Source organism: Morus notabilis, unplaced genomic scaffold, assembly GCF_000414095.1.
Source record: "Morus notabilis unplaced genomic scaffold, ASM41409v2 Scaffold396, whole genome shotgun sequence".
NCBI lineage: Eukaryota > Viridiplantae > Streptophyta > Magnoliopsida > Rosales > Moraceae > Morus > Morus notabilis.
In genome coordinates, this window is record NW_010362367.1 from 204,650 (window position 1) to 223,099 (window position 18,450).

Here is an 18,450-nt window from a genome sequence, read left to right on the forward strand (position 1 = left end):
TTTATTTAAGTTTATGTTTTTTTTTTTTTTTTTTTTTATAAAATTTGAATTTTAACTTGAACTTGAGGCTAAAATCTGAGTTTAAATTCCTCCTTTATCTCAAGTTTCTAAACTCAAACTCAAGTTAATAAACAATATGTTTTATATTCTTAAAAACGTCATAACTTTTTCGTTTGAATTTCGATTGAGATAATTTTTTTCTATGCGTTCACAACAAATAGACAAATAAAACTTCACCTATATACCTTATTAAAATTTTTCATCACTATTGAGTTTTTATTAAAATATCATTCAAATACAAATTTAAATTTTGACTAACCTAAACATAAATTCAAATAGATTCTCAATTCAAACCATAATTTAAAATATGCATATCCAAACACAAGCTCAAATTAGAGTCCTAACTCAAACCATGCTCAAATACATCTTAACTCAAATTAAAATTTGAACTCAAGTTATTCTAACTAAAAAAATATCAATAAATAAGCTTATAAATTTTAATATCAAACTCGAGTTTAAACTCAAATTTTATAAAAAAAAATATAAACTTAAATAAAATTATAACTTAAATTCAAATTTTTTTTTTAAATTTGGGTACAAGCTACGGGATACTGTGGCGATTTCAAGCTTGGTAATGGCTGCTGACGTTTGGGCACACCTGCTTGATTTAACTTTGAGGTGTGCTAGCTGCAAGCAAACACGTCATCACAAGCTGCCTATGTCATGTGCCACGTTTCAACTTCATTTTCAGTCAAAATGTTGCTAAAATATGCACTCTTCTTTTACGGCAAAATAAACGAAAATGCCATAATTCCACTTTCTCTAAGCAACTTATTAGTCACACAACAAAGCATCCAAAAGAATACATATATCTTTGGTTTACCTCTCTTCCATTCTTGCCATGGAAAAAACTGGAGCGTGCATCACATTTCCTCACAGTTCCATCCAACTAATGAAAATTGATTTATCAATCAACTAAATAAACTTAAAAACTTAATCAAATTTGAAGATGATTCACGGAAAAACACAAATTTCTAAAAGTCCATTACTCTTCCGACATTATGCAAAAGTCATTTGCTAAGCAACAGGGTTTTAGGCCCTTAAGGGACAGAATATTTTTCTATAATTTTTTTTAATTGTTGAACGCTTTTAATAGGGTTGACAATCTAAATAGTGACATGACGACAGGACTTGAAATCTGCACAAAATTAACGGGTTTAGATTTATTATAAATAGATTTTGGTCATAATCAGGTTGACACGATTAATAAATATGTTGGGTTAGGGTTGACCTCCTAACACGAAATGACACGAATTAATACAATTAACTATATGTGTCATCTGCAATCTAATGATATATGATATAATATGAGAGTTTATATGACATTAATACAAATAATGTGATTTTTTATATTTGTAGGTAAAATTCATTTATTTTTCTTAAAGAAAAAGATAAATTAAGCAATAAACATGTTAAACATGTCATGACCGTGTTAAATAAGTCATTATTATATTAATTATTTATTTAATATATTAATTTAATCGGGTTATACGGGTTTACACGATTAATACGATTAATAAATATGTCGTGTTTGGGTTGACATTTTTGACACGTTTAATAAATATGTCGTATTTAAGTTGATGTTTTCTGACACGATTAATAAACGGATTGACACGAACACGACCCACTGATACGAATTCTCACCCCTAGCTTTTAGGCCCTTAAGGATAAACTTTTTCTTTTGGAAGTTTTAGATGGTGGAAACTTTTGTTGCTTTGAGTAGTAATTAATGAGGAAAGAAAAAAAAACCATATAATGATAGTTTATTTAGCTGAAAAATAATGGGTGCATTTGAAAATTGGTTTTAGATTGTTTTTTAAAATGTTTATGCACGTCTTTTGAGACAAAAAAAATAAAAATGATCTGCAAACTGTATTTTTTTAGCAAATGTTTTGAAAATGAAAAGGAAAAACAATGATAATGATTTTTGTGAAGGATTTAAAAAATGGTTGAAAGTTGTTTTCTCTTTTCTGTTTTCATTTTTTAGTACTTATCAATAATGCTATAATATATTAATTAATAATTATAACAAAATATAATTTTAATTTTTTATTATACTCAAACAATCTCTTAAAAAACTAACTAAATGTAATTTCAGAATTTGTCCCAAAATAATTCTCAAAACAATCTCATTTTTACTTTTTACAATTTCGCAATGTTTTCCTAGTGCTTTTTTTTCTTTTTCTTTTATTGCCACGATATTTATGTTTTGACTTACAGTGTGTTTGGTAGGGTGGAAAATGGAGATGAAAGAAAATAGATGAAGGATTTTAGAGAGGAAAATGAAATTTTAAGTTGTTTGGTAGAGAATAAATGAGGAAGGAAGGAAAATGAAAATCTATGGGGTCTACTAATTTTTAATCCTTCTAACTTTGGGAAGAAAAGATGAGGTAAAAAGTTTGACAAACAAATTAGGTGTAAAATAACAATTTAAACATTTACCATTCATCATATTTTTATTTGTATTGAGGCATTATTGTAAAATGTCTTAAATTTGACATTTTTTTTTTTACTTTTTTACCAAATAACATGCAAAAAGACCGTTTTAATTTCCTCATCTAAGTATTTTATTTCTCCTTCCTTCTTTATTTCTATCTATCCTACCAAACAATAGCATTAGATTACGAGAGATGGTATCCTATAGTCTACACACACAGAAAGAACAAAAAAATAAAATACAAAATAATAATTAAAAAATCTTTGGTATGTGATCATGAGATGCAAATGAATTCGCACCATATTTTATAGCTTGATGGGTCAAGGCAGTCTTAAATCTGCTAAAGGCTGAATACAAGTTGAGCCACATGTTTTCAAGGTCCCAATTTAGCTAGGACACCTCTTAATACAAAATTTTTATTCCAATTTCCATTACCAGAAAAATTAGGAGTTCCTAATTTCATCTTGCAGGTACAACCATGTCATTTTATTTGCAGCTGAATGACGTGGGTGTGATTATTTCGCGAGTCATATTACTACGTGAAATCAGTTAATCATGTAACTTGCTAAACAAATCAACTGGAATCTCAAGTTTCCATCCAAACCACATAGTTTGCGAATATTATTTTCTGTTCGTTTCTCAAGATATCTCACATGATAAATGTTCCAAAGAGTAAAAACAAAAATCATTTCCAGGAGAAACCTCAAACCAAGGTCTTTAGTCTTTACTGCTTTAAAGTTCAAAAAACCTTCCTCTGTTGCTGCTGAGAAATATCTTCTGGTGTCGTTTTGTAATTTGTGCTTCTAAAACTAATCCTCTTCCACAAACTTGAAATACCTCACGGTTCTTGCATTTTCCACCTCACATCACTAAAGCACAAGACACGTCACTGGATAGGATTTAAACCAGCCAATCAGATGAATCCTCAGGATAACCCAATGCTTCCATATCCGCCCCCATTCCACTCTTTATCCAAACACAAACCACACAATTTCATCTCCACTCACTATTAAAATCAATACTTGCTATCTCCACCTCTTGATCTCCTCCAACGTCCAACTCCTCCCAATCTTCAAACAGCAACTGTTAAAACTTCTTATCCGCAATGGCCACCGTGACATCCGCTGCCGTCGCCATCCCATCATTCACCGGCCTTAAGGCAGCCGGCTCAGCTAAAGTAAGCGCCGCCGCCAAGGTTGCTGCTCCTACCCCAAGGTTTGGCGTCAAGGCCTCCCTCAAGGACGTCGGTATCGCCGTTGCTGCCACTGCTGCCAGCGCCATGCTTGCCAGCAACGCCATGGCCATCGATGTGCTGCTTGGAGGAAGCGACGGGTCTTTGGTGTTCGAGCCAAACAACTTCACCGTCGGCTCCGGTGAGAAGATCGTGTTCAAGAACAATGCAGGGTTCCCACATAATGTCGTTTTCGACGAGGACGAGATTCCCGCAGGCGTCGACGCTTCAAAGATCTCGATGAGTGAGGAGGACCTTCTCAACGGCCCTGGGGAGTCTTACTCAGTCACCTTGACCGAGAAAGGTAGCTACGCCTTCTACTGTTCGCCTCACCAGGGTGCTGGTATGGTGGGAAAAGTGACCGTTAACTAAGTTCGTTTGGAACTCTGCTTGTTATAAGGCTCATCTCATGCATTTTCCAATTTTTTTGTACTAGAGCTCGATATTATAGTTAAGTGGTGGAAATCCTGAAAATGTGTGAGGTGTTGTCTACTATAGTGCTTTTGTTTTTTTCTTCTTTGAATAAGTTGTAGATTTGTGGTACAGACTTTAATTTGGCTATTAGCCTCCATTTCATTTTATAATGCTCAAGTCCCCTTAAATGGCTTCTGCATGTTGTCATTTGACACCATAATTTACACGAGTAATCTATATGTCGAATCCTTGGTGTTAGCCGAATCAAGGGCAAGAGAGATGTAGGCAGGACTCAAAGTCCAAATCTTTAACAAACCATGAGGTTAATTACCAAAAAAAAAGAACTGAATAATACCACGAGGGTAATGAGTCCAATGTGAAATAAATTACATGTTACAACGTGAAACCAATTGGACTGACTCGTCTGTTAACATATAACAAATTACAACAAGCTAGCCTAAACTCAACCCAAGATTGCTCTTGTAGTTGGAACCGTAGTTTATAATTTATCCACTCTTTGAGGATTGAAATGAAGTGAATCCTCATGAAATTAAAGAACAAAACTGGGAGGAGCTATGTGGTAAGAGCGTCGGGAAGGGTAGAACGGGATCCAAGCACCTTACCCCCAACATCAGGGAAAGTCTCTCGCCCGGGCATCGAACCCACCTTCCCACTGGCATCTACTTCAACTGGGTATTTCAGAAGGTGGCCCTGCAATGGCGTGAAGTCATCTGCTGTAAAATTTGTCCAATTATCTTCGGCAACTTTGTTAACGTGCTTCACGCAAGCCAAACTTTCAGGCTCTTTGAAGCAATTATCTATCAATCCCAAGTGTTCAGCCCAAAGCGACATTCGGTATCCATATACCTTCAGGCACAAGGATAAGAAGATAGTATCAAACTAGTTTACAAGGATAAGAAGATAGTATCAAACTAGTTTTAGGATTGGAGTTGAGCCTCCTTCTTTTAGTTAATACAAGCTAGAGAGGACAATGTAGCTAGTGTTGAGTTGAAGCAAATCTCGGAGAATGAAAAACTTAGGAAAAGGCACGGACCTGACCACGTGGATGTCGCTTTCTCTTACCCCATGTATGATGGGGTTGATACGCACCCATGGCTATCTCAGTGTCTCTTGAACCAGCCATAGACCTTTGGTTGATGTTGGCAGACCCTAATATCACGTACTCGTCGTCTACTATCATTCCCTTGGCGTGTACATAGATCATAAATCGTTGGAACTTCTGTGAGGCTGAAACCTGAAATAGGTTGCAGAGAACAGATTTTTCATTTTCATGAACACCTTGATTCATAACATTAGTCATTAAATATAGCTAAAAGTTACTACTCATTCTAAACTCTCATACTGTGATGCCAGATGACTCAAGCTAATGGCCTTTTGATGAAAAACCAAGTTGTCATTTAATTTTTCTAGAAGTACTTAATTTTCATCTAGTAGTTTGATGTTCAATTTAAAAATGAAGAAAATTAAGTTCCTCCTAATGGTATGGTTACCGTTTCTCCATTCTTGGGAGTTTGATCGGCTGAAAAGGACTGTCCTTTGGGCAATTCTTCCCGATTACCAAGACAATAAAAGTTCAGATAGTCCCGTGGATGAGAATTCTCGAGATTCGAGGATTTCAATTCTTGCGCTATGATTTCATACATCATTTGTATCGTCTGGCCCTGAAATAAGCAAAAAAGGGGCAAATGAACTTGAGTGTATAGATTCAACGAACACTGTATTCAAAATGTCATAGAGGAATTTAGCAAATGTATATTATTATGATACACAAAAACATTCAAATATTTTCTGGATGTATAAAAATGGTTCAAGAATAATAAATTTGGCAGCAAATCTGTAAGTCCTCCAACTTGCACAAATTCATTTCTTAGTTTACCACTTTTTACCTGCCAAAAGAGTATTTCTTGTACTGCACCAGAAGATGGGACACCCTCAGGCCACATTGGTATGACAATATAGACTGCGAACCTCTCTTTGGCTCTTATCTTACTAGCAATCTTTAATGCCAACTCCATTGGGATTAAATTATCAGCACCTAAAATAAGCTGGTCATTGATAAGAAACAAATAATACTAACAGAATGGTCAAGGGAGAGAGAACACGACAACTTAAAGTTTCAAGAAGAAAATATTATTGTATGTGTTCTCCATTTGGGAAACCAGTTCTTGAGTCTGCATTCTGCTAATCGATGAATATACCAAAATCCTTCTTTGCAATTCTACGGGGTGTGCAATATAATGATAAGAACCGAACTTGAATTGAGGAATTGAACAGAAAAGCAAAATTATATTGATGAAGTAATTAAAAGAGATTACAAGATAGATGGGCAGACATTTGAGAGGTCTGCTAGCTCTCCCAAGAGTTTTCCCAGTTTTCTCTAATCCATCCCTCGCCTTTAGTCTCTTTCTATTCCTTATATACTTCTACTAACTAGCTTAACAAACATAACAAACCAACCCTAATTATATACTACTACTAACTAGCTTAACAAACATAACAAACCAACCCTAATAACTAACCACTTATTATATTGATTACTAATTACTAACATAATCCTATCATATAAATATATACATCATTAAAGTTACGCCTCACAAGATATTAATCAATGAATATGACATGCATACAATTTAACATCTTATGGAAGTAACATAAATCGTTCAAAACCTGCATCCTTGTAAGAGGGCCATGCATAAGATGATCCAAGAAAATATTGATTCTCAATATATATGAAGTGTTGGGCAGCTCTGATTGCTTGGATGTATGCTGTTTGAATGCTCTTGTCTATGACCAAGTTTTTTGCACAGAAAAGATTCTGCAAGCAGAAAAGAATTTCAGACAATCGAAATCAAGAATACAAAAAACCATGTTATTTAATATATTGTATATGTTATGAGTGTACCTGAGCCTCTGCTACAAAAACGTCTTTGGGAAATCCTTTCAAAGATCCTGAGTCAATGGATCTGAAAACCTGTCAAATAAGGAAAACAAGGTAAGGCCCGCAACTAAACAAGCTAAAACTGATAAAAATGTACGTCTTTGAAACTTTACTGCAGAAAGTGCAGAATAGTTAACCTGAACATGCCAGTTTTCAAGATCGTCTTCCTTGGAAACCCATAGCACAGGATCATCGGCAGGAATCGATGAAGACGGACTAAGTATCCATGATATGCGCTCCAACTTTATCAAAGCATCATCATGCCAATGAGATACCCTCTTAAAACGTTGCCCCAATTCTGACCATTTCGTGGCTTTTCTCCAACGTTGCTCAAAATTTTTAAGCACATCATATGCTGCGGGGCCTTCAATTTTGCAATGCAAATCATGCCACGGTTGCCGTGGACCCCTAGTTCCAGACTATTATTCACACATGTAAGCAAGAAGAACGTCAGAGACTGCTCATAATAGAAAAAAGGTCCTGAGATGAAAGGTGACTTTTAGGGAAATAAATACTCACAGAAAAAGTTGGATTGTGATAATCTTCCTGAAATACTGTGTCAAGATCATGAAATAGACGATGCTCAGGTGTATCATAGCGGCCATCACAAAGGTCTAGACCTCCTATAAACGCACTTATCTTCCTGTTATTACCCGGTGCTTGTGTATCCACTATTACACATTTCTGATGATGCGTAAAAAGGGTTCCAACGACCTGATATTAATTGGCAAGTAGTAGAAATTTATTTCTCAACTAACAACTGGAAAGATATACTGATAGAACCCCAGAAACTACTGGGCTGCTTTTCTTTCTTGAACCGTTTGAATCAAAGGAAATACAAAATAAGAAAATACAGATAAGAGAAATTCAAGGTTCCTCTGCCTCCCAATTCAATACTTAGCAACAAAATCGACTGACTCATTTCCTACCTAGAGCTCTCCTATATAACTATTCCTACCACAGCATTCTCTATGCAAAACTAACTTGTAACGGACAGTAGGGCTTATATCGAATCTCCAAGGAATGCCAGGTCATCCAACTATCCAAAATTACTCAGTCTTCCCCTGAGACTGAGATATTCCCTTCTTACCTCTCCTAGAGTAAACGAACTTGACATGAGCGACTCGGGCTCTAACATCTCCCCCCCAGAACAACCTCGTCCCTAAGGTTAAAGTCAGGGAATTGGGTCTGAATGGTGTAAACCGGCTCCCAGGTAGCATCCCAAATGGGCAGACCCTCCCATTGAATCAACACTTCTGGCACTTGTTTGCCGCCCACTGAGAGAACTTTGCCATCCAACATTGCTGAAGGCTACACCACAAGTTCCAGCTCATCTGATAAGGTAGGGGCAGGGGCTGGCCTGAGACGATGATTCCCCTATAAGGTTTCAACTGAGAGACGTGGAAAACCAAATGGATCTTGGCTGTCGGAGGTAACTAAATACGGTAAGCGACTGGGCCAACTCTATCCAACACTGCAAATGGGCCGTAGAAACATGGACTGAGCTTCTCATTTGCACGACGGGCTAAGGATTTCATGAAATAAGGGCGCAGCCGCAACAATACAAGATCCCCAATGGCAAAAGTAACATCCTGGCAGTGGCGATCTACGTATTTCTTCATTTGTTGCTGGGCCGGTGCGAGATGATCTTTCAGGAGGTCCAGTGTCTAGTTTCGGATCTGCAGCTGCTCTTCCACCCCCTGAACTACCGCAGAGCCCTCTTGGTAATGGTGTAACGTAGGTGGGTGCCTCCCATAGACCACAAAGAAAGGAGTGTACTTCGTCGATGCGCTATACGTGGTGTTGAACCAATATTCGGCCCACGAAAGGAAAAACTACCACTGTCGCGGTTTGTCGTTAGCGAAGCACCTCAAGTAAGTCTCGAGGCAGCGATTGGTGACCTCTGTTTGTCCATCAGATGATAGGCGGAGCTGGTATGCAGTTTAGTCTCCTGTAACTTAAATATTTCTTGCCAAAATAAGCTCATAAAGAGGGGGTCGCAATCGCTAACGATCGACGTAGGTACTCCGTGCAAGCGGATGATCTCTTTGACAAAGTGCTCGGCAACCCGCTTGGTTGTGAACGGGTGAGTGAGGGGACAGAAGTACGTGTATTTGGATAGGCGGCCCACGACTACTAGCATAGTGTCAAACCCTTTGGAATTGGGTAGGCCACTAATAAAGTCCATGGAGATATCCTCCCAAATTTGCTTCGGCACCGGCAATGGGGTTAGCAACCCCGCCGGAGAAAGGGCGTCTGTCTTGCATTGCTGGCACGTCACACATTAAGCAACATAATCCCGAATCACCTTTTTCATGCCCTTCCAAAAGACGACTCCTGCCAAGCGCTTGTAGGTGCGGAGGAACCCGGAGTGTCCCCCAACGACTGAATCATAGTGCTCATGAAGGAGCAGTGGCACCCACGAAGAGGAAGCATGGATAACCAGCTGAGTTTTGAACAGGAGCAAGCCATTCTGGATGCTGTAACCAGGGACTGCCCCTGCATCCGAGCGTAGCTTGGTTATCACGGCGGCACAGTAAGGATCCCTAAGCTGTTCCTGGTGAATGACATCAATGTCTAGCTGTTGCGGAATGGATAACATGCTGAGAACAGTTAGGTTGACCTTTACCCGTCGAGATAAAGCATCAGCTACTCGATTGGCTGCCCCAGGCTTGTATTGAACCTCAAAGTCATATCCGAAGAGTTTAGTAACCAATCGTAGTTGATCGGCAGGCAAGACACGTTGGTACATGAGATGGCATAGGCTTTGTTGGTCAATCCGGATAATAAAGTGCCGTCCTAAGAAGTAGTGCCGCCACTTTTCCACCGCGAGAATAATGGCCAGCAACTTCCTCTCATATACGGATTTCCAATGGGAAGAGGGGGAGAGCCTTTTGCTGAAATAGGCTATAGGCCGGCTTTCTTGCATAAGCACTGCCCCACACCATTTCCAAAAGCGTTTGTTTCCAAGATAAAATTCTTCCTAAAGTCTGGCAACGCTAAAATCGGGAGGTCTGCCATCAAGGCTTTCAATTTCTGAAATGCTACCTCGGCAAGTGGAGTCCACTGGTAAGCCCCTTTTTTGAGTAAGTCCGTCAAGGGTCGAGCGAGCACTCCGTAACCTTCCATGAATCGGCGGTAATAGCCAGTCAAGCCAAGAAATCCGCGAAGCTCCTGAACCGGTCGTGGGGTTGGCCATGAAGTAATGGCGTGTACCTGTGAAGGGTCAGCCGACACGCCCTCGTGAGAGATAATGTGGCCGACGTTATCTACCTGGGCACACCCGAATGTGCATTTCTTGTGATTGGCATAGAACCATTCTCTCTGCAACGCCTCTAGGACCAACTCCAAGTGCCTAATATGCTCCGCCCTTGTTCTACTGTAAATAAGAATATCATTAAAGAAAACTAACACAAATATATGCAGGAAGGGTCGGAATACCGTGTTCATGAGGGATTGAAATGTGGCGGGGGCATTGGTGAGCCCAAAGGGCATAACGAGGAACTCATAGTGCCCTTCGTGGGTTTGAGATGCGGTCTTCTCGACATATTCTTCCTGAACTCGGATTTGGTGGTACCCCGCGCGAAGGTCAAGCTTGGAGAAAACGCAGGCCCTATGGAGTTTGTCCATCAGCTCATCGATTATAGGAATGAGGTACTAATCTGGAACTATTAGCTGGTTCAATACCTGGTAGTCCACGCAGAACCTCCAACTGCCATCTTTCTTTTTAACCAGCAAAACAGGGCTCGAGAACGAGCTGGTACTCGGCCGAATTATCCCTGGCGCCAGCATTTTGCCCACCAGTCGCTCAATCTCCTCCTTCTGGTAGTGGGGATACCTATAGGGCCGGATATTATGAGGGGAAACTCCTGCTCGCAACACAATATGGTGCTCACGTGCACGGCGTGGTGGAAGACCTTCGGGCAGCTCAAACACCGACCGAAATTGATCTAGAATTTCAGCTAGTTCCGGTTGAACTAGACCGGCTGAGAAGTCTCGTTCCTCGTTAGACACCAAACCACTTTCGAGTAACACCCCAGACTGTTCACAAAGTAAGGAACGAAAGATAGAGCGTACCCCGACTTTAGTGCAGCAAAGGGCGGGATCGCCTTGTAGGCATACCTATTGACTTCCCTCCCTAAACTTCAGCGTGAAGCGAGTCCAATATGCCCGCACTTCCCCCAACGTTCGAAGCCACGTAACTCCGAACACTAGATCTACATTTCCTAACTCGAAGGGGAAAAAGTTCTCAACCACTTTATGTCCTTGAATCATTACATGCACCGATTGACAAACTCCCTCTTGCCGAAAAATCATTCCATTTCTTACCTGAATCTGGTGTCGGACCGTCAGATCCCGTGGTAAGTCTATATCCGTCACCAGCGAGGATGAGATAAAACTGTGCGACACGCCGCTGTCCACTAGAATGATGACCTCCCGTCCGTGGATTGTCCCCTAAACCTTCAACGTCTTCGCCGAGGAACACCCGTTGAAGGAATTGAGTGACATAGCGGCCATTTCCATGACCGCCGAGCCCAGGGGATCGTGCACCTCCTCTTCTGAGGCTGGCTTCCCCTGTCCTTCCCCCTCTGAGTCGTCATCCCCGAGCATCAACACTTGTAGAGATCAACTCTTGCAGCGGTGGCCTGGGCTGTATTTCTCGTCGCACCTGAAGCAGAGTCCGCAAGCCTTGCGTTGTTGAACCTTGTCGAAGGTCAAACGTCGGAATCCAATTTCGTCGCCGGTGGTGTGTGGTGTTTTCGTGGCCGCCGCCGTTAGCCCCTTTTGGTGGGTGTTTGGCTCTCGACTGGATTGAGATTGAAGGGAGCTGTCTCTTGAATCAGGGGCGAGATATGGGCTGTAAGGGCTTGTACCGGGTCGACCCAGATATTTGGGTATGGGGACCCGCCCAACTTTGCTCATCCTTACTCGGTCTATTGCATCCAAATGGTCTTCAACTTGTTGGGCCAAGTCCATTGCTCCAGCAAATTAATGGACCGATGCATCCTCACCTCCGCCCTGATGTCCTCACGTAACCCATTTAGGAAAGCCCATTTGAAGATGGGCTCTGGCACTCCTCATGGAGGCAGCGAGTGCCTCGAACGTATCACGGTATTTCGCTACTCCATTGGTCTGCCTGAGTGCCATCAACCTCTCCGTTGCATCACCCTCACGGGTGTAACTGAAGCGTTGGATGATGGCCGTCCGGAGTTCCCTCCAATTGGTAAACGGCTCATGTACATCCACCTACTAGAACCAGCCCAGAGCTCTTCCTTCCATGCACACAAACGCTGCCAAGATCCGTTCCTCGTCCTCAATGTCATTCACGGTGAAGTAGCGCTCGGCTCGAAAGACCCAGACATAAAGGTCTTCTCCTTGGAAGATTGGAAGTTCTAGCTTCTTTCCATGGAAATCACCGCGTCCTCTCGGTCGTCCCGGCGAGATCTGGCGTGATGCTCGCACCCCTTCCCGTCGTCGATTCGGGGAGTCTTCTCGTGGATCCACTCGGCCTCTTTCTGGCTCCCGCCGTGGAGGTGTCCGATATGGATTCCCGTCCAGAAGTCGAGCCTGCCTCTGTAACAACTCCTCGATTCTTTGCATCGATCCTTGTAACTCCCCTACTCTGGTTCCCAGCCGAGTGACGTCCTCCTGCAGCTGGGGAGCGCGGTTAGTCATAGCTCCGACTATCTGGGGAGTTTCCTGGATGTCTTCTATCTGAAGCTCCACCGTGGAAACACGGTCTGCAGTGCTCGGGTCATGGGAAGCGGTTGCCATGGGATCGGTGTCTCTGATACCAGTTGATAGAACCCCAGAAACTACTAGGCTGTTTTTCTTTATTGAACCGTTTGAATCAAAGGAAATATAGAATAAGAAATTACATATAAGACGAATTTGAGGTTCCTCTGCCTCCCAATTCAATACTTAGCAACAAAATCGACTGACTCCATTCCTACCTAGAGCTCTCCTATATAACTATTCCTACCACAGCATTCCCTATGCAAAACTAACTTGTAACGGACAGTAGGGCTTATATCGAATCCCCAAGGAATGCCAGGTCATCCAACTATCCAAAATTACTCAGCCTTCCCCTGAGACTGAGATATTCCCTTCTTACCCCTCCTAGAGTAAACGAACTTGACAGGAGGGACTCGGGCTCTAACATATACATATTAAGGAACTTTGACTGCCAAATCGGGATTCTATTCTCATGATATACTACCCCTCTAAGAGAATCAAATGTGCTAACTAGGACAGAATGTCAAACGAGATCAGAGCATGATAGTCGCTAAAATTCCATGCTTCTCACGCATAACAGAGTGACAATGAAATAAAATACATTAGGAACCCGTATCTAACTGTAACTGGTATTGAATTTTAGTAGTCTTTGTTTCAGTTACACACAAGAGCAGAGTTAATGATAATGGCTATTTTAGTAAGAGAATCAAATTTAAACAGCTGAAAGCCATAATTGCTTCTAACACTAAACAAATTCAGGTGCACACGAATGTGTGGATTACATATAAGACGAATTTGAGGTTCCTCTGCCTCCCAATTCAATACTTAGCAACAAAATCGACTGACTCCATTCCTACCTAGAGCTCTCCTATATAACTATTCCTACCACAGCATTCCCTATGCAAAACTAACTTGTAACGGACAGTAGGGCTTATATCGAATCCCCAAGGAATGCCAGGTCATCCAACTATCCAAAATTACTCAGCCTTCCCCTGAGACTGAGATATTCCCTTCTTACCCCTCCTAGAGTAAACGAACTTGACAGGAGGGACTCGGGCTCTAACATATACATATTAAGGAACTTTGACTGCCAAATCGGGATTCTATTCTCATGATATACTACCCCTCTAAGAGAATCAAATGTGCTAACTAGGACAGAATGTCAAACGAGATCAGAGCATGATAGTCGCTAAAATTCCATGCTTCTCACGCATAACAGAGTGACAATGAAATAAAATACATTAGGAACCCGTATCTAACTGTAACTGGTATTGAATTTTAGTAGTCTTTGTTTCAGTTACACACAAGAGCAGAGTTAATGATAATGGCTATTTTAGTAAGAGAATCAAATTTAAACAGCTGCAAGCCATAATTGCTTCTAACACTAAACAAATTCAGGTGCACACGAATGTGTGGCTGTGTTCATGTACGTGCTTAACTACTACAAGGTCGATACTAAAGAAATCAGTATTAATCAAGAGGTCATATAAATTTTTTTAACAACATGATTTGGCTCAACATAGATCAAACAAAGATTTCTAGATAAAAATCAAATCAATCCTAATTGCAATAAATATTATGAACATGTACGGAAGATGATGAATTTTTATGACCTATCAGAAAGCTCTTGTCAGTTTATCCTAAAGGGAAATGCAAAGTTGAGAACAGAAAGCCTAGTCAAACACTGTAAAGTTTCTTGACATAAGAGAATACCACTACATAACTTAAAATGTAGAAAAATAAGGTGAAATTGTTACTGGACCATGGTATAAAGCATGCCTGTTGCTTGAAAATGCTAAGCTTACTGCTGGCATATCTAGGTGACAGCACGCATGTGACGGAAGAGTGCTTGAAAAACTTCCTGGTTTCTTCATCATGGGTTTGCATAACTCCCGTCTGCAAACACAACCAACCAGATCAGGATTCAAAGAATCTAACTCGAACAAAGCAGCTAAAACCCTTTTTAAACTGGCTCCAGAAAAGAGCTGCAGCTATAAACGGTCGGAATCATTGAACCACAGCTCACTTTCAATCAATATTGACAGTAAACGAACACTTTAACGTTGCTTGCAACAATTTTAATAGTAATTAGAACATTAAAATTTAAAACACTGTCCCTGTGAAACAACTTGTGCATCAAGTTACATATGCACGTGAAGTCTTGAACAAAGCCAAAACCAGTCCTTGAAGAAATATCAAGAAAAAATTAGAATATAAATAGTTACAAGCACCATGATGGAAATTTCAGCAAAGAATAAAACTACTCTTAACAGAAATCAATATATTCAATCTTTGGAAAGACTCTGAACAAGTACTTTGTTGACAATCTTTAGAAAAACTGATTAAAGAAGCATCATTCATTGAATTTGAAGCGTCACTAAAATTACCAAAAGAAAAAGTGAAAGATTTCACATGACATACCGTATTGATAAAAAATCTGCTGTGAGAAGTCTTATCGTCCCAAACGAGCAACAGAACTCGCACTCCTTCTTGAGACTTGTACTTGAGCAACTCCCCCAAATTCAAATTCCCACCACTAGGCAATGGCCTGGTCGGCTCTCTCACCAGCTTCACCTTGTGGTAAATTGACCAACCGACGATGTAAACCAAATGGTGAGCCTCCAGAATCGCATGGCATATATCCTCCCAACACTTCTCGTGTTGAAACGAATTTTCCTTTTCCAATTCAATCTTCTCCAACATTGAATCGGGAACGTGAGCGTCCTGATACAGAGTCACCGACCCGCCTTTCCTCACCGGAAAATAGCAATTTCCGATCCCGTAACGATCCGGATCCGTCGATATTCCGAATCGGTACACGGGATTGTCTTCGCATCTGGTGAACCTCATTTCGAGCCTAATTGCGGTGTCGGGCTTCGGCGGCTTCCCGAACGATCCGATCACCGGGAACCAATCGCTGATGCACTCGCCTGTGACGATTCTCTGAGCGGAGACTGACGCGACTCCGATCAAGTCGGCGCCGAACATGTCGTTGTCCTTGATGATGAACTCGACGTGAGAGACGGGGTGAGCCAGGGGAATCTTGAAGTGCTCGTTCCAAATCGGGTTCTGCGAGTTGGAGATGACTCGCGTGTGAGCCACCCGAGCTCCGGCGAGGCAGACCGAGACGTAAGGGTCACTCGTGATTATCTTCCGGTGGGCCTTGTGCTTGTTTTTGTGGTGGCTGTGCGTGAACGGCGCGTGGCACGTCTTGAAGGCGGTGAAGAACCGGCGGAGACGCTCCGACACCAAATCCATGTTCGGCAAGCACCGCGCCTCGATGATCTTCAGATCGAGGTCGCCATGGAGGTACACCACGGTCTCCGAGTTGTCTTCCGCCATTGGAGCTCAAAAACTAGGGTTTCCTATCTCCTTTCCAAAAAAAAAATCCCAGAGAAAACGATAACACCGGAGCTGAATAGATAATAGTGCGAAAAGATCGGTGATAATACGAATGTCGATAAAGATGGCCTTGGTCGTCACCGGAGGAGCCAAAAACGGTGCGTTTCGTGTGATTTTGCGGTCACATGAAGAACGCGAATTGGTCGGGTTCGTTCTCCGATGGAGCAAACGGCGAAAACAGAAGGCGGCGAGAGAAGGTGGGAAATGGGTGGTTAAAATATTGGTGGGAAATGACGCTCTCTATTTCTTGCATGCTATATAACGGTGGAACACGTGGAGGCTAATAGATTTGTCATTTTATACGTGATTCCTGACTTTAATTAATTTTTTTCCTTGTTTTGCTAATGACCCAAGTTTAATTTAATTATTAATAACCGTTTCTGATTCTCTTTTGGAAAGTCCATTTCGTTTTGTTTTTGTTTTTTTGCTTCTTGTTTTTTTTGTTGTTTTTGTTTCTTTCTTTTTTCTTTTTTTTTTGTTTCTTTTTTTTTGGTTTTTGGGAAGATGAAAGCCCCTTTTTGTAAAAGTGATTTGGTACAGTTTGTTTAGCCAATTGGTGGTCCTAACTCCTAATTGACGCCACACATATCGTCAAATACTATCCTTTACTTGTATTTATTGTTACATTCGATTGAAAGAGATTATATAATTAAAGATGATAAAAAGTACTAAAATGTTCATTTTCTAGCCGATGCCTAAAAAATAAAGAAAGGCGGGCATGCAATTATGGCAAAGAACAATTGGTCATTTTAACGCGTTCTCACAATTAATTGTTGTCCTGACTACATTGTTTCTTTAAAGCTAAGAGACTTTCATTCAACCAAAGACAGCAAGATCAATTAACAGATTTTCTTTATTCATTTAATTATAACGAAATAACAAGGATATTGTTTTTTTTTTTTTTGAAATTTTCTAAAATTGACCCTTAAAATTCAATATCAAAACAATATTGTCCCATTTGCTTAAATTGTCTTAAGTTAATTTATTTTAATAAAAAGACAGTTATGCTTAAAGAATTCAACAATAAAAATAGCCCTATCTCAAAGGATGTTTTGAAAAAAAATTTCCTTCCCTCATGTCGTAATTTTGACGAGATTTGTCTTTTTTTTTTTCTTTTGTTGCTTTGGAGACGAGATTGTCTAATAAGACGTCATGATGAGTTTTAGGTTTCGTTTATTTTACCGATTCGAGTTTAAAATTTGAGTTTTGTTACAGTAAAAAGCTCACAGAAACAGTCACATCTAACTTTTTTATATAAAATTCTCATATAAAGTCACATCTCAACTCAAATTAAAAACTCAAATCAGTTATCTAAATAAACGTTAGCCAGGTGTATGCCGTGTGAATGAGTGATTGCAAATGTTTCAGTTACTATTATGTTTCTGAAATTCTGAGTGGAGACCTACCCACGATTATTAATTAAATTAAAAAGAAAATGTTTGGAATAGAGATGAGGCAGTGTGTTAGCACGAGATATCAGTGATCGATCGCATTCATCCTTTGACGAACGTTGTCTGCTCCCATCTTTGGTTGGTCCACAAACTAATGGTCTCCGATAAAACAAAAAGTAGGAAAAGTCAAAGTCGGCTATTCGACCCATCTACATTTTTTAGCGAAAACAAAAAAAGAGTATTGGCTGTTCGACCCGTATGAGGTTGTTTATATATAGTTACATCACACATCCTGGATCAAGTAAAGACTCTGGGGTTCCGGCAAGCCACTGCTACATCCATTTCATTAGGAATTGATGATCTTTTAACAATACCTTCTAAGGGATGGCTAGTCCAAGATGCTGAACAACAAAGGTTAATTTTGGAAAAATACCATCATTATGGAAATGTACGCGCGGTAGAAAAATTACGACAATCTATTGAGATATGGTATGCTACAAGTGAATATTTGCGACAAGAAATGAATCCTACCACAATCTGTTCTCCGTACAACAATGTGTTGAACTACTTCAACAAGTCTGCGTGTAAGATATCCAGCATCCGATGTGCAGTATCCACAACTCCTTTGCGGGCTCCATAACAAGAAATGATATGTTCTGTTAAAGACAGTCCCTCACGTAAATTGCTTTGAATAGGTAAATCAATCATTTGTCTTTGTGGGTCGGACATTAATCCTCTCATACCTACTAATTGGTGTACTTGAGATGCATTTCCTCTAGCTCCCGAAAAGGACATCATATGGACTGGATTAAATTAAGAT

General features: G+C 40.4%; 2 protein-coding genes across 2 annotated transcripts; one reads left to right on the forward strand and one right to left on the reverse strand.

Moving 5' to 3' along the window:
- The first annotated feature begins 3,465 nt into the window (after window positions 1-3,465).
- LOC21397447 (plastocyanin) lies at window positions 3,466-4,281 on the forward strand. Its single transcript, XM_010101811.2, has one exon. It carries the CDS (start codon window positions 3,603-3,605, stop codon window positions 4,098-4,100), a length of 498 nt encoding a protein of 165 aa, XP_010100113.1. The 5' UTR covers window positions 3,466-3,602; the 3' UTR covers window positions 4,101-4,281.
- A 126-nt stretch (window positions 4,282-4,407) lies between these two features.
- Window positions 4,408-16,226, reverse strand: LOC21397448 (phospholipase D delta). The gene is made up of 10 exons (XM_024167983.1): window positions 15,259-16,226; window positions 14,617-14,733; window positions 7,621-7,815; window positions 7,239-7,520; window positions 7,066-7,134; window positions 6,831-6,978; window positions 6,050-6,198; window positions 5,654-5,824; window positions 5,197-5,397; window positions 4,408-5,009 (listed from the first exon to the last, which is right to left on the reverse strand). The coding sequence occupies exons 1-10, from the start codon at window positions 16,177-16,179 to the stop codon at window positions 4,716-4,718; spliced, it is 2,547 nt and encodes an 848-aa protein (XP_024023751.1). The 5' UTR covers window positions 16,180-16,226; the 3' UTR covers window positions 4,408-4,715.
- Window positions 16,227-18,450: the final 2,224 nt, after the last annotated feature.